Genomic DNA, 15,460 nt, shown 5'->3' on the forward strand with positions numbered 1-15,460 from the left:
TTCATTCTCTGGATGTTATTCCTGTTGGCCTTCCTTCTAGTCATGTGTGTGTGACTTATCTTCTACGTAGTGGTGGACACTTGTTGGATATTTTGGAGAGTAGCTGGACAATGTGCTGTTCTGACCCCGAAAGGCAGTCAGGAGGAGTATGGCAGCCTTGCCATCCAGGAACTTAGGGCCTAGGGAGGCAGCAGGTGGTGAGTGTAGGTAGATGTCCCTCTTGTCTTGGATGTCAGGGACATTTTCTGAAGGAAATGAGCTCAAAGAGGTTGTCACCTTCTCTAATGGCAGTTATTTCAGTGTATTCAAGTTTGTTTAAGTAGAATACAAGGAGTTTGGTGGGGTTTTTTTTCTTTTTGGTGTCCTAAAAACATATTCATGTCTTTTATTCTTAAAGAAAACCAACTTCATTCACACCTATCCTTCTTTTTATCTGTCTCCTTCTCCCCATGGTCCTTTCCTGGCAAGTAAGTGTGGTCCACACTCTGGACCTCAGTTTCCCTGCCTTCTCTGGGCTCCTCAGACTGTGTGCATCTGCTTATCCCTGCCTGCTTCCCAGTGTGGTAACTCTCCCCGCAGCAGAGCCAGGGTAGAAACCATACCCCCTCAACAGGTGTGGTGCTGGCGTCCTGCAGGTCCCCTTCTCACCACTCTGAAGCTCCAATACTCTGGCCACCTGAGCGAAGAGCCAACTCACTGGAAAAGACCCTGATGCTGGGAAAGATTGAGGGCAGGAGAAGAAGGGGGAGACAGAGGGTGAGATGGCTGGATGGCATCACCGACTCAGTGGACATGCGTGTGTGATATGTCGCTTCAGTCGTGTCTGACTCTCTGCCACTCTGTGGACTGCAGCCTGCCAGGCTTCTCTGTCCATGGGATTCTCGAGGCAAGAATGGGAGATGGTGGAGGACAGGAAAGCCTGGCGTGCTGCCGTCCGTGGAGTCACAAAGAGTTGGGCACAACTAAGTGACTGAAAAACTGACTACAAAGGGGTAGCAAGAGAGAATTTTGGGGGGGTGTTGACATTGTTCTGTGGCCCATTTGTGGTGGTTGTCACAAGAATCTTAAGTCTATATTCAAACTCACAGAACTATATGACAGAAAAATGAATTTCACTGTATGTACATTTTAAAATAATCTTTTAAATGACACAAAAAGATGTAGTAGCCTGCTCTCCACCCACCTCTGAACCTCCCTAACCCCCTCCCCACACATATACACATGCAAAACACACCACCACTAATAGATTCATCCCTACTCTTTCTCATGCCGGTTGTGGTCATAGTTACATCAGTATTGACAGGTAGGTGCAGCAATCTTTTTTATTGAGTTTTTATTTATTTTGGGGGCCACACCAATGGGCATGCAGGATCTTAGCTCCCCAACCAGGAACTGAACCTGTGCTCCCTGCAATGGAAGCACAGAATTTCAACCACTGGACTGCCAGCGAAGTCCCCAGCAATCTTTTTTTTTTAATCATAAAAATGCTATCCATGTTAGCTTGCAATTAGACATTTTCACTCCACAGTAAAGAGTGGGCATCTTTTCTGATCAGAGTGAGCCACTTTCCCTCGTTCTTTTTAAGGGCATCAAGTGTGTGTGTGTGTGTGTGTGTGTGTGTGTGCGCGTGTGTGTGTGTAGTCACTCAGTCATGTTTGGCTCTCTGCGACCCTATGGACTGTAGCCCGCCAGGCTCCTCTGCCCATGGAATTCTCCAGGCAAGAATACTGGAATAGGTTGCCATTCCCTTCTTCAGGGGAGCTTCTCGACCCAGGGATCGAAGCAGGGTCTCCTACATTGCAGGCTGATTCTTCACCATCTGAGCCACCAGAGTACATATACCATACATTAAGTAGCCATTCCCCTGCCAAAGGGCATTCCGATTGTTTAGAGGTTTTTTGTTTTTGTTCCTTTTGGTAACACTGCTACAGTAACCATCCTTGTTCGTTTTAGTTCTGTGTGTCCACACAATCATTTCTCTAAGCTAGACTAGACTGTTTTTTTGTTGTCTTTTTTTTTTTTGTCCATGCCATGAGACTTGTGGGATCTTAGTTTCCTGACCAGGGGTCAAACTTAGTTCCCTGACCATGGGTCAAAACTGGGCCATCAGCAGTGAAAATTTAGAGTCATAACCACTGGCGAATTCTATCTCTAGGATAGATTTTTTTTTTTTAAGATTTATCTATTTTTGGCTGTACTGGGTCTTCGTTGCCACTCAGGCTTTTGTCTTAATTGTGGAGAGTAGGGGCTACTCTCTAGAGGCGGTGTGTGGGCTTCTCATTGCAGTGGCTTCTCGTTGCAGAGCACAGGCCCTAGGTGCATGCGCTTCAGTAATTGCAGCACGTGGGCTCAGTAGCTGTGTCTCCCAGGCTTAGTTGCTCTGCGGCATGTGGGATCTTCCCGGACCAGAGATCAAGCCCATGTCCCCTGCCTTGACAGGTGGATTCTCAACCACTGGACCACCAGGGAAACCTCATAGGATAGATTCTTAAAAGTGGATTTTCTGGCTCACAGAGCTAGAAAGTTTTAATTTAATAGCCAACTTCAGATGACCCTCATAAAGGTTGCACAAGTTTACACTTCTAAGAGCAGAGATGAGATTGTTTCTTCACCTCTCATCAGCACTAGGTGTTGTCAGTCTATTTTTAGTTTCTTTTTTTCCATCTGATGGATGAAGATCAGTCATGTTTTACACCTTGGTCAACACGTCCTGGTCATCCTAATGCGAAGATCTTTATCCTCCCCCACCTGCCCCCAGGTCAGCTCTCAACACCTTTAACCTGACACCTGCAGCGCCCTCTCCCTCCAACTTTCTCCTCACTCTCTCTTCCCAAGTCATGGGTCTAACCCTGGAACTTTCCTCTTTGAAACTTGTGAATGTCAGTGGACATCTAGGTTGCTTCTGTATCCTGGCTATTGTAAATAGTGCTGCTGTGAACACTGGGGTTCATGCGACTTTTTCAATTACGGTTTTCTCAGGGTACAGCTAGTGAGAAGGTGCTGCATAACACAGGGAGCCCAGCTTGGTGCTCCGTGATGACCTCGAGGGGTGGCATGGGAGAGAGGCTCAAAAGGGAGGTGATATATGTATACATGTGGCTGATGTGCGTTGTTGTGTGGCAGAAACCAACACAACATTGTAAAGCAATGTTCCTCCAATTAAAAAAAAATTTTTTTTAATCCTCTGGATGCCTCCCCATTATATTTAGAATAAAATTCACACTCCCAAGTAGGGCATTTAAAGCTGTTTAGATTCTGGCCAAAGTCAACATTTCTGCATCCCCAAGTTCATCTGCCACCCCTTCCCTCCCTCCGATGTCTCCTCCAGCCCCACCCCTGCCAGCAGCTCCCTGAGAACATCACCGACTGCACTTCTCTGTAGGACATCTGTGCCAGGGGTGGGGTATGGGGGGGCTCCTGACCTGCAGTGGGTGGCCCTCTGCCATGTTTGTGCGACCAGGGGCAGGGAAGTGAGCCAGGCAGGCACTGGATGGGGAGACGGAAGAGCTTGGGTTTGGAGGTTTAATTCTGGGGTCCACCCCTTCAGGGGCTGTGAGATTCTGAGAAAATGAGTTTGTCAACCGCTGCGTCTTAACTTCCTGCTTTGTAAAATGAGGTTAGTCGTAACTCACGGGCAGCAAGAGCATTTTAACTGCAGACTGTGATGTGGTTTCATACCATACAGTCACACTTCCCTAAGGATGTACCGAAACCTCCTCTCGGCTGTGGAGAACAGGGTGCAGGAATGGGATTCTCCTGTCCCAGCTTTTTTAAAATTAATTAATTAATTTAATTTTGGCTGTGCTGGATCTTCATTGTTGTGCGCGGACTTTCTCTAGTTGCAGCGTGCAGACTTCTCATTGCGCTGTCTTCTCTTATCGTGGAGCATGGCCTCTAGGGTGAGCGGGCTGCAGTAGTTGCGGCTCCCGTGCTCTGGAGCACAGGCTCAGTAGTTGTGGTCACAGCCTTAGGTGCTCCGAAGCATGTGGGATCTTCCCCGAGCAGGGCTCAAACCCATGTCTCCTGCACTGGCAGGTGGGTTCTTTACCACTGAGCCACCAAGGAAGCCCTCAAAATTATTTTCAAATTACAGTGTCTTTCCATCCTCATATCCATGTAAGGTCCTGGCTCCATCACCAGGCAGGTCAGGGAGGTGGGTTGTCTCTGTGCTCAGAAGACTCTGGTCGTTGTCTTCTGCTTAGAGACTGTCTTAATTGCACAGACAGTGGTGGTTGAGCAAATGAGCTTTCAATCCAGGTTCCTCCATCACAGCTCTGCCCTGGAGCCTGTTGCTGGCTCCCAGGTCACCCCTGTGAGGTGTGGGAGTTGAGCTGGATGTTGGTACAAGGTCTGCCAGCCCTCACATGCTGAGGCCTGGGCTCAGGCCCTGAACTCAAGCAAAGAGCCTGGCCAAGCGTCTGACCCTTGGAGCCCCCAGTTCACACACCCTTGGGTGACCAGATGCCCAGCCCTGCACATCCAGATCCAGATGTGGTTCACATGTTGACTTTTCTCTAAAAATGCTTTTTCACAAATTTTACCTATGAGCCACAGAGCCTTAAAAGAGTTATATGAGTGAGTGAGTCTCTCAGTTGTGTCTGACTCTTTGTGACCCCATGGACTGTGGCCCGCCAGGCTCCTCTGTCCATGGAATTCTCCAGGCAAGAATACTGGAATGGTAGCCATTCCCTACTCCAGGGAATCTGCCCAACCCAGGGATTGAACCCGGGTTTCCTGCATTGCAGGCAGATTCTTTACCATCTGAGCCACCAGGGAAGCCCCACTCCAAACTGTTATAGTTGGCACATTATCAACAAACAGCAGACTTCAGGTCCCCATTTGGGGAAAAAAAAAATCACAGAAATTCTTGCTCTGAAGCCTGCACAAACCCCAGCCCTGGACAAGGACTGCCCCAGTCCCCTCCATGAATATGTTGGGTTACCAGACCCTGGGCAGTGTTGACCCGGAACACTGTTTAAGTCCATCAGCCCATCAGCCCATCAGCCCTTTTCACAAGGACCAGATTTATTGTAAAACCTTGACACGCCGGTAGTTATCATCACAGTTTAACTGTGTCCTATGTGGGTCAGTGGGCACGAGATACTGTACTGACCTGTTCGTGAGCCAGGGGCAAAGGGCACGGTCCAGGCCTCGCCAGCATTCACTTGTTATGATGTAAATACTCCAGGGGGAGACGGTAAAAGCAGCAGGGGCTTTTTTCCCCCGAACGTGGGTGTGGAGGTTGTGAAAGAGGAGATGAGTAGGCGAAGGGAAGGTAGGTTTCAGAGGAGCTGGGATGACAGCAGTGCCTCCTGACCCAGGAAGAGGGGAGAGGCGTAAGGAGCTCTTCTCTGAGAGCTGCATTTTACCATTGCGTTCGGAGATGCAGGTTCTCTGCCCCTGCTGGTCTGGGGTCCTAGTTAGAAAATGAAAGTGGGAGGAGGGATTCAGGGTAAGCCTTCAGAGAATTGCAGAGGAAGAGTAGGAGGGCAGGGGGCAGCCGTAGAAGAGACAAGTGGTCCCAGGACCCCAGGCAGCGTGGAGGCCCGAGGGGGCATGAGGAGGATGCAAGGGGACTGAATTCCTCTCCTGGTCACTGCCCAAGCACCGTGTGAGTCCTGATTTAATTTGGAGTGCTTTTTTTTTTTTTCACTTTTTAAAAAAGATTACATGATAAAGTAGGGGCTTCCCTGGTAGCTCAGTCAGAAAAGAATTACCTGCAGTGCAGATGAGCCAGGTTCGATCACTCAAAATAATTTTGTTGACTGAGATAGTGAGTTTCAAACCCTGTCAAAGCCCTCCTTTTCTCCAGTCTCCTTGTCAGAGGTGAAGGCCGGCATGTGCTGGGTGTTGCTGGGAGAGCTGTGTGGCCAGACATCAGGAGCCAAGAGAGAGCAGGGAGCACGACCAGCCACTGAGGGTGAAGAGAAGATCTAAGAGGAATAAGAGGACGCCTCCCTGCAGGAAAAATCCAGAAAGACAGAGATTATGAGTACTCTCTGGAGGGAGGAGGTGGGACGGAGGGATGAGAAATGCAGACTTTCGGTGAAATACACAGCCACGCTGCCTGCCTGTGTGCCGAGCAACTGCTCGGTTCTCTGGACGAGAAACAGAATGCAGAGTTACATCTTAGATAAGCTAATATTAGAACAGCACCTGGTATGTAGTCGCTGCCGGGTGTTTGTTAAGTAAATAAGAGGTTCTGGTGACCAAAAGCATATGTCAGTGGGGTGGTCAGTCCGCTGGCAGATGTGTTTAGTACCAAACAGTGGGACAAACTTCTCAGGAGAGTTCCAGCAGGGTTAGGAGGGGGAATGTGTCCAACTAAGTGACCGGAACAGGCTTCCTGGAGGAGGCGATATCCAGGCGGGAACTCGGTGGACATGAAGGGACGATCCTGGAGTCATTGTCCAACCTCTCCTGGACTGTGGCCACAGCCTCGCACCTCCCTCCCCGCCTCCAGCCCCACTCACACAGACTCCTCACACAGTCTCCTCCAGAGTATATCCAGGGTTTAAACCTGTAATGGACAAGAAAAAGGCCAGGAAGACCCCCTCAGTTGGGCCACCCTGGCCTTCAGCCTCTCTAAGCTGGCCTGCCAGCATCACTGTCTTTTGTCCCCTTTCCTTGCCCCTCTTCTCAGCCTAGAATTTCCTTCTTCGGGTCCCAGTTGCAGACAGTATCCTCAGCTCCTACCCATCGGTGTTACCCTGTGTCCGCAGCACGCTGTGAAGTTTAATGAGTTCCAGTTTTTGCCATGCGGTTACTTTTGGCTGCATTGGGTCTTTGCTGCTGCACACAGGCTTTCTCCAGTTGCGGGAGTGGGGTCTGCTCTGTAGGTGTGGCATGTGGGCTGCTCACTGCGGAGCATGGGCTCTGGACGCAGGCACTGTAGTTGTGGTGCAGCGGTTTAGTTGCCACGACGTGGCATGTGGGATCTTCCCGGACAAGGGATCAAACCTGTGTTCCCGGCGTTGGCAGGCAGATTCTTAACCACTGGACCAACAGGGAAGCCCAGAGCTCTTTAAAGAAACAGTTTTTTCTTTACCATCTTAGTTTTTAAGCACAATCCCTGCCCATAGCAAACAAGGAGTGGATGGATGAATGAATGAATGAATGGGAGGAAGGACAAAGGGAAGGAGGGGTGGGGAATAGAAATGCTGGGCTCTGGCTCAGAGTAGAAGGTAGGGCTGGATTACACATTTGGAAGCAATCTGAGCAACTGTGAGTGTTGAAGTTAGGAGTTGAACAGAGAATACTTGGGAAAGAAGAGAGGAAAGGCTGAGGATCAGGAACAAGGGGGAATTCCAGGTTTATGAGCAAGAGTCTGGCAGGGTCCTGAAGGTGGGGTGCCCACAGGAGATAGGCCCACAGGGGGTTACATGGTCGCAACTGAGCTTCAGGGGTGAAACAGCTGGAGGACAGGCGAGGCCCTGGATCTGCGGTCCAGTGATTGGGCAGATGGATAGCATAGTGTTCTCATTGTGTCTGAGTCTGGGATTACCTGAAGAGACACGAGCAGAGGCTGTTGAAGCTGAGGGCAGAGGAGAGTGGAGAACAGGGGCTGCAGGGAAGTGGCGAGGTTCTGGAGATGTTTTTCTCTGAGCTGTGGGAGACCCAAGCATTTTGCAGAGGGTCAGGGAAGAGGTCAGCATCCAGGGAGAGCCTGAGAGGGCGGAGGGGGCAAGGGGTGAGTCGAGGCGACGGGGCAGGTTCGCAGGGGCCAAGGGCAGGTCCATGTGTGTGCAACCCTGGTGGGAGACAGAAGCTAACAGGGCAGTGGCTCTGTCTCTCACCCCTGGTTGATGACCAGGGGGTGGGAGAAGGGGACTCCATGTTGAACTGGAGGCAGAAGCCAAATCAGACAGAGTAAAATCCTAAACACACCCAATCAAGGGGTGGTGTCTGTCAGGCCACAAAGAATAAGGGTACTGTCTCGCCCTGGATGTCCCCGTGTGCTGTGACATGGGTGCAGCCTGTACCTGCTGACAGGGGTGCTCTGTGGGTGTTGGGCAGATACTCAGGGAGGCCGGCTCATGGGCCTTGAATTCAATGAACTTTCCAGACACCCGTGAGAAGCCACTTATTTAATCACTTGGTTTCCTTGAAAAAAACAAACTGGCTTCTTTTTTCTGTTGACAAAAGGAATAAATTCTCATCATAGGAAATATAAAAATACAGAAGAGTTGAAAGGCAAGGGAAAGGGGGAACGACCCACAGTTTTACCGCCCAAAACAAGCACTGTGAATGTGGAAGGAAATTCATCACAATGTTTTGTTTTAAAGGCATTTTTTTCTCTTCTCTCACAAACATCAAGGAAAAGAGTCGTGGTTTATTCTTGGTGTCAGTGTCCACAGGGGAAGATTGTGCATACAATTTTTAAAAGAAAAGAGAAACATAGTGTTCCAAGCATATCAAGTATTGGGTAGTATATACTGATCTCAAGTGACCAGCCTGTCTTAGAGAAATCTCCTCTATCTAGGTACTGACTCTTATCTCATTCCCTAACATCCCATAGGAGGAAGGTTGCTTTTAAATGTGTGTATGGGAGCAGTTGCATTTGATTTTTTTGTGGCTCAGACAGGAGAGGCATAATCTCTTTGAATCATCTTTAACTAAGACCCTGATGCTGGGAAAGATTGAAGGCAGGAGGAGAAGGAGGCGACAGAGAAGGAGGTGGTTGGATGGCATCGCCAATTCAATGGACATGAGTTTAAGCAAACTTCAGGAGATTGTGAAGGACAGGGAAGCCTGGTGTGCTGTAGTCCATGGGGTTGCAAAGAGTCAGATATGACTTAGTGACTGAACATAACATAACTGAGAAAACAAAGTCCCTGAAAGAAAAGGACTAGTGTCACCAAGGAGGCTTGCAGACCCCCCCACACCCCCCCAGCCCAGAGCCCCTGTGCAGTGTGCTGTGGGTGGCAGAAGTCACACCAGGCTGGAGGTGACCAGGATTGCTTTGTATGACCTGTGTCTTTACCCTCAGAGAAGGTAGCGGGGCCTGGAACCAACGGCCAGCCCACACCGCCCTGGATCACTGTGGGGCGCCAGAAGCGTCGAGGACCTCCGGAGCAGCCCCCCAGCCAGGAAGACAGACCTGCAGCCCGGGCCTTGAAGTCTGACACAGGAAGGCCAGCCAAGGCACCCGAGAGAGCCCAGGTGCTTACAGTGGACCCTCCGTCTCCCTGTGTATGCAGGGGAGCGCCCCAGGTGTGGGCTGGGGGCTGGGACCCCATGATGGCCCCACGTCCTGCATGGTGACTGTAGCAACTGTCGCCTGTGATGACCGCTGATGTCTGCCCCGTGCATGTGCCAGGCGGCCAGGGCAGCAGAGGAGCTGTGGACCACTCAGGCAGTGCAGACATCCCTCTGCTCCCTGGCTCCTCGGCAACATAGCTCAGCATCTGGAGAAAAGGACCCGGGGTGAAAATAACTTCTCATTTGGATGCTAGGCAACCATGTCAGCAGCCCCGTCTTGACTCATTTGCAGTAAATAACTGAGCCCTGCATGTGTTGCTGCCCTGGCCACCCACTGGGGTCCATACTCTTCACCAAGGTCCGTAGGGCTGGACCCCGGGGGTCCCTTGTACACTCCAGACTAAAAACAGTTTTCTCCAACCCAAATGACGGTGCTTAAAAACAGGCTGAGGCTCACAGCTTTTGTGTTCCCCCCAGTCGCCACGGTAAAAATACCAAATCATGTTGCAGCCATGTGAGGAAGTGAGCCTGAGCTTGCAGTTGAACCTGCCTCTCTTCATCTTCACCAAAACCGCTGCCATAGCCAAGCTTGGAAAACCTCCTGCAGGCTTAGGGAATTTATAAAACAAATAGTCACCAGTGATCCTGGCATCCACGGTCATCCCAAGTGTCCTAAAAGTCATAAAACTATCTCCAAACATAGTTCCTTTCACCTTTCCAGTGGAACCTGGCCCTCTGACCTGGCCAGGGCCAAGGATAGGTCAGGAGCCAGGAGCAGGCCGCAAGCAAGTCCATCCTAGAGGCTGGATGGGAGCCAGTCGTGAACCAGAGCTCCCCAAGAAGGGGCCAGCAGTACAAGCCACATGGATGGAGAAGCCTTCGTGGCTCATCACCTGTGGTTATGTTTGTCCCTGTCTGAATCTCAGGTGACGGGACAGCGTGTGTCTCTCTTGTGTCCTGACAGGAGCCCGTGAAGCAAGCCGACTTTGTCCGCAGCAAGTCTTTCCTGATGGCCCCAGCCAAGCCTCCTGTGGACCAGAGGCAGGGGACAAAGCTCCGCCTCCAGGAGGGGCTGCAAAGAGGAATCTCCTTGTCCCATCAGAACTTGGGTATGAAACCCAAAAATAGTGCTGAGCCCTTAGAAATGCATTTCCAGGTTTGGTCCTGCTTTGTTTTGCTCTGTTTTGTCTTTTCTGAATTACTTGCTGCCACGTTAATTTTTTTTCGTATTTATTTATTTTACTGCACTGAGTCTTAGTTGTGGCACATGGAATCTTTAGTTGCACCGTGTGAGCTCCAGTTCCCTGACCAGGGATTGAACCCAGGCCCCCTGATGGAGAATGCAGAGTCTTCGTCACCGGACCACCAAGGGCGTCCTGCCACATTGATCATTCAATTATTTTTTATTTATTTATTTTTTTACTTGTAGAAGAGTGACTTTAGTTCCCTGGTGGCTCAGTGATAAAGAATCCACCTGCCAAAGCAGGAGATGAAGGTTCAATCCCTGGGTCAGGATGATCCCCTGGAGGAGGAAATGGCAACCCACTCCAGTATTCTTGCCTGGGAAATCACATGGACAGAAGAGCCTGGCAGGCTACAGTCCATGTGGTCTTGAAAAGAGTCGTCATCTAAACAGCAGTAATAATTGCTTTATAATGTTGTATGTTGATTTTTTTTAAAAACAGCTTTTATTGAGATAATCATTTACATGGCCACAAAAAAAAAAACACCTACCCATTTTAAGCATATATACGGTGAGTATATATTTATCAAGTTGTCCAACCATCACAGTCCAATTTTAGACCATTTCCTTCACTCTAAAGAGCTATCCCATACCCATTTACAGTCATTCACCATGCTCACCATCAGCTTAAGCAACCACTAATCTACTTTCTGTCTCTCTCTATATTTGCCTTTTAGGGGCACCTTTCTTATAAATGGCATCATAAAATATATGTTCTTTTCTTTCTGGCTTCTTTCGCTGAGCATAATGTTTCTAGATTCAACTTTATTGTGGCACGTAACCATATTTTTCAGTTTAGTTTTCATTTTGCTAAAATATACATAACAGAATTCACCATCTTAACCCTTTCTTAAGTGTCCATTTCAGTAGTGTTAAGAATATTTATACACAGAGTTCCTGCAGTTTTATCATGAAAGTTTCTCTCAACTCACCACATTGCTGGAACTGTAAATTATCCCATGTCGACATCTTCTTCACACATTTGCACACTTTATGTTTGAGACTATGGTTAAGACTCTAGACATGTTTTTTAAAAGGCCTCCAAGAAGCTTAAGTGCAAATCCAAACTCTTTTCTCACGTTTCCATTTTTTTTGTCTTCTCTCCAGCAGCCCAGTCGGCAGTGATGATGGAGAAAGAATTGCATCAGCTGAAGCGAGCCAGTTACAGCAGCACAGACCAGCCCTCCTGGATGGAACTGGCCAGAAAGAAATCACAAGCTTGGAGTGATATGCCCCAAATTATAAAATAGGTTTAACAGTGCTTTGGTAAAGAATGTCTACTTCCTTGACGAGTCACTTCCTTTCAAACTGCCACTCAATCAAGGCAAACAAACTGTGAAACTGAAGAGTGATTTTATCATCAGGTTTCAAGAGAGCGAGCTCAGGGAAGAGAGAGGAACCAGGCAAACAAGTCCGACGGACGCACGGCCATGGGCCCCGGGCCAGAGACACCCCGAAGACAAGAACACCATTGAAAAGGGCCAGGGACGAGGTTCTGTGCCCACAGGTATGAATGTGAGTCTTTCAGAATCCCCTGGAGAGAGAGGGCTCAGGCAGGGAAGAAAATGCAGATGAAGCGCGGATACAGAACTCAGGTGGCCTTCTAGCAGAACGTGTGCCCGCGCCTCCGCCAGAGATCAGCTTGTGTCTCTGGGCCCCCGTCCTGCCTGCGGAGTCCGTCTTCTCCTTTCACGTTTACCATTAGGCATGACATTCATGGTGAAACAGAGACGTCGTTTTTTTCCAAGAGCAGCTATCACATGGTCCGCTTTCCTGAAGGCAGTCACTCCACGAAGGAGTGGAAGGAACACAGCGGGTTCCGTCGATTCATAGACTCCTTCCAAAATTAATTTTTAAACCTTTCCACTCGTCATCCACATCCTGCACCATTGAACAATGCTTTGCCTGTCGAATAAAAGGTTTCAGACCTGACACACGTGTAAGTGTGATTTTTACTCAGGCTGAGAGAGTGTCCTCCAGCAACTGAGTTAAATGCAGTGTGTGGAATTTCGTTGAATAAGAGAGTTCATGGTCAAACCTCATGTTGGGTTGATTGGGGAGTTTGGATTGTATGAGATTCCCTCTGCCTAGTAAAACTTGTGGTGTTCATTTTTGGAAATCAGAAGCTACTGTAGGTTTTTGGCTAGTTACAACTATTTGATACAATGTATTAAAAATATAAGATTTCCTTTAAAGTTGCCATTTTTCAGCATCTCCTTAATCTAACCTGTTTGTTTCTATTGAAAACTAGGTTATCAGTACATTAAGCAGGATGAATGTGCAGAAGCCAGCAGAGTAAGAGCATATATTTGAAATCTCAGAATTATGTCTCAATTATATAACACCTCTCTTTTTAAAAACCTTTCCAGTTTGTTCCTGTGAACAAGCTAATCTCCATGGGAATGTGTGTAGCTAGGGACATTTAGCCTTCAGAATCAAAAAGATCTCATATATGGTATAATTTTATTTTATATACCATAAGTTCTGCTCCTTTTATTGTATTTTTCCATCCTCATGAATATTTTTCTGTTAGAACCTCACTGCTTCGTTGGGTCTACTGTATTGAAGAAGTCCTGGAGTAGTTGTTTTTTTCCCCAATCAAATTGATCTATTAATTGCATTCTCTTAGAGAACACCAATGCCGAATTCCCTGGTGAATGTGCTCTAAGCAAGAACTCCCTTCATCCAGTCTTGCTCCAAAAGCTTGGACATGAATAGCTTTAACTAAGAAAAAACTGTGTTGGCTATTATTACTCAATGCCATGGTTTCTCCTGTTAGCAGAACATTTCAGATGAACCATTTTGAGGCAATGGATTTCACTGTAAGATCAAAAGTATGTGGTTCCATTTTGTTCAAATACGGGTTGTGTGTTTCAGGACTGGCTTTTGTTCTCTCTGGTACCTGAGAAGTTAGGAGAGTATAGAGTTTTCAGACTCAGGGAATTCACTAGGTGGGGATGATATTGAAGCTGCCACTCTTCCCTCTGCCCTGCATGGAGGTGGTGACCCTCTTCCCTAACAAGAGGAGTTGAGACAGAGACCAAGTTTAAGATGATGTGGGCAGTCTAGAATGGCAGCGGAGATGGTAAAAGCCTGAAAGGAACTGTCAGCCTTGGTTTTCCTAACAATGAAGACAGCAGTTCCTGAGTCTCTCCTCTGTCCCAGGCACTGCTCTGAGTGCTTCGTACCTATTGTTTGTAATCCTCTCCACAATCCTTCAGAGATAAGAAGCCATCTCCACTTTGCAGATGAGGAGACAAGAGGCACTTTATTGCGATTAAGGTCACCTGTCCAAGATCTCATAGCAGAGTGCCTAGAAGTGACCCCAGGCCCGTGTTTTTAAATACTACCCTTGAGTGGATCCCCATCGTTAAAAGTGTGGAGGTGAGTCTGCGTCCTCAGAGACGTAACACAAAAGGAGCACTAAGCTTGCCTTGAGGGCTCTTGTGTGGCTATACACTGAACTTCTGTGTCTTCCCCAAATTCATAGGTTAAATCTGAATGCCCAGTGCAATGGTGTTAGGAGGTGGGGCTTTGGGGAGATGATTAGATCATGAGGATGGAGCCCTTATGAATGGGATTAGTGCCCTCATAAAAGAGACCCCAGAGAGCTCCCTTGCCCCTTTTGCCATGTGAGGATACAGTGAGAAGATGGCCATGTACATCCAAAAAGAGGGCTTTTACCAGGTGCTGAGTCTGCAGGCACCTGGATCTTGGACTTCCTGACCTCCAGAACTATGAGAAACCAATTTCTGTTGTTTATAAGCCATTCATTCTGTTATAGCAGCCCAGACAGACTAAGACATGTGTCCTGGGGATAAGGTACCTCATGATGCTTCCCCTGGTGACCACCTTCACTCCCACCCTTCAATTCCATAAAAGGACTGGACAAAGAGTGAGGATTCTTCTGTACTTTGTAACCCTGATCACCTACACAGACAACAGGGTGTTTCCACTCATTCCTTCACTTCATTCAGTGCCCACCTGTGTGTGGACGCTCTACCAGGGGACCAGGGGCACCGTGATGAGAAAGTGGGCAACCTGCATTCTATTTATGGGAGGTGCACTGAGTAAATAACCATGAAAATGAGGAAAACATGGAACAAGAGAATTGCGTGCAGTGGTGGGCCTGAAACAGGGACTTGGTTGTGGCCGAAAGTCTCCTGGAGACTGGGTGGTTAGGAAAGGGTTTGCTCAAGAGATGTGTGTGTGCTCAGTCACTTCAGTCATGTCCGACTCTTTGCAACCCTGTGAGCTGTAGCCTGCCAGGCTTCTCTGTCCTGGGGATTCTCCAGTTAAGAAGACTGGAGTGGGTTGCCATGACCTCCTCCAGGAGATCTTCCTGACCCGGGGATTGAACCCAAGTCTCTTGTGTCTCCTATATTCTTTACCACTAGTGCCACCTGGGAAGCCCTTGCTCAAGAGATGACTTAATTATAGAAATGAACCAACCATGCAGAGATCTGGGGAAAAACACTCCAGGAAGAAGGAACCACTCTACCAAGTCCCAGGCCCTTGAACTTGCCCTGTTCTAGAACAGTGTATCTGGCATGCTCGGGATGAGGGGAAGAAGGTGTGGACATCAAGAAGCAGGCCGTGTGAGGAGACAGATTTGTTCTGAGTGCTTTGTAAGTCAGTAAAGGTGAATGATAGAGGGGATGGGATTTATGTTGGAAGAAGATGGCTGTAGCTGATGGATGGGAATGGCTTGTGTGGAGACACAGTGGAAGCAGAAGGCTGGAAGGCTGTTGCCATGGTCCGTGTGGGATCATGGTGGTCTAGAGGTGGAGCAGCTCATGGAGGCCAGCAGAGGGCTTGTGGTTAGTTGGTTACAAGGGACATACAAGTCTAGGAGGTGGAGAGAAGTGGGTGATTCAAAATGCTTTGAAAAGGGTAACATTCATGTGCTGGTGGATATGATTTTGAAAAGGAAAGTGTGGAAATGACACCTACTTTTTTTTTTATTTGAGTGTTTGATACTGGAATTTCAATTCTGTGCTGTTTACGTATTTATTT

The 15,460-nt window shown here is 48.3% G+C and overlaps 1 protein-coding gene across 3 annotated transcripts in view; it reads left to right on the forward strand.

The window, feature by feature from the left end:
* The window catches only part of CRACDL (CRACD like), a 132,182-nt gene extending 119,806 nt beyond the window's left edge, over positions 1–12,376 (forward strand). For 2 of the 3 annotated variants that reach the window (XM_081484465.1, XM_081484466.1), the window contains 3 exons: positions 8,990–9,162; positions 10,166–10,310; positions 11,552–12,376. In XM_081484465.1, the coding sequence (XP_081340591.1) occupies positions 8,990–9,162; positions 10,166–10,310; positions 11,552–11,694 (461 nt within the window). In that variant the 3' untranslated portion in view covers positions 11,695–12,376. The remainder of the gene's footprint in view (positions 1–8,989; positions 9,163–10,165; positions 10,311–11,551) is intronic. The other variant, XM_081484464.1, reaches the window with a different exon arrangement.
* Positions 12,377–15,460: the final 3,084 nt, after the last annotated feature.

Source organism: Giraffa tippelskirchi, chromosome 4 (genome assembly GCF_054371585.1).
Source record: "Giraffa tippelskirchi isolate mGirTip1 chromosome 4, T2T-mGirTip1v1.2.pri, whole genome shotgun sequence".
Lineage (NCBI taxonomy): Eukaryota > Metazoa > Chordata > Mammalia > Artiodactyla > Giraffidae > Giraffa > Giraffa tippelskirchi.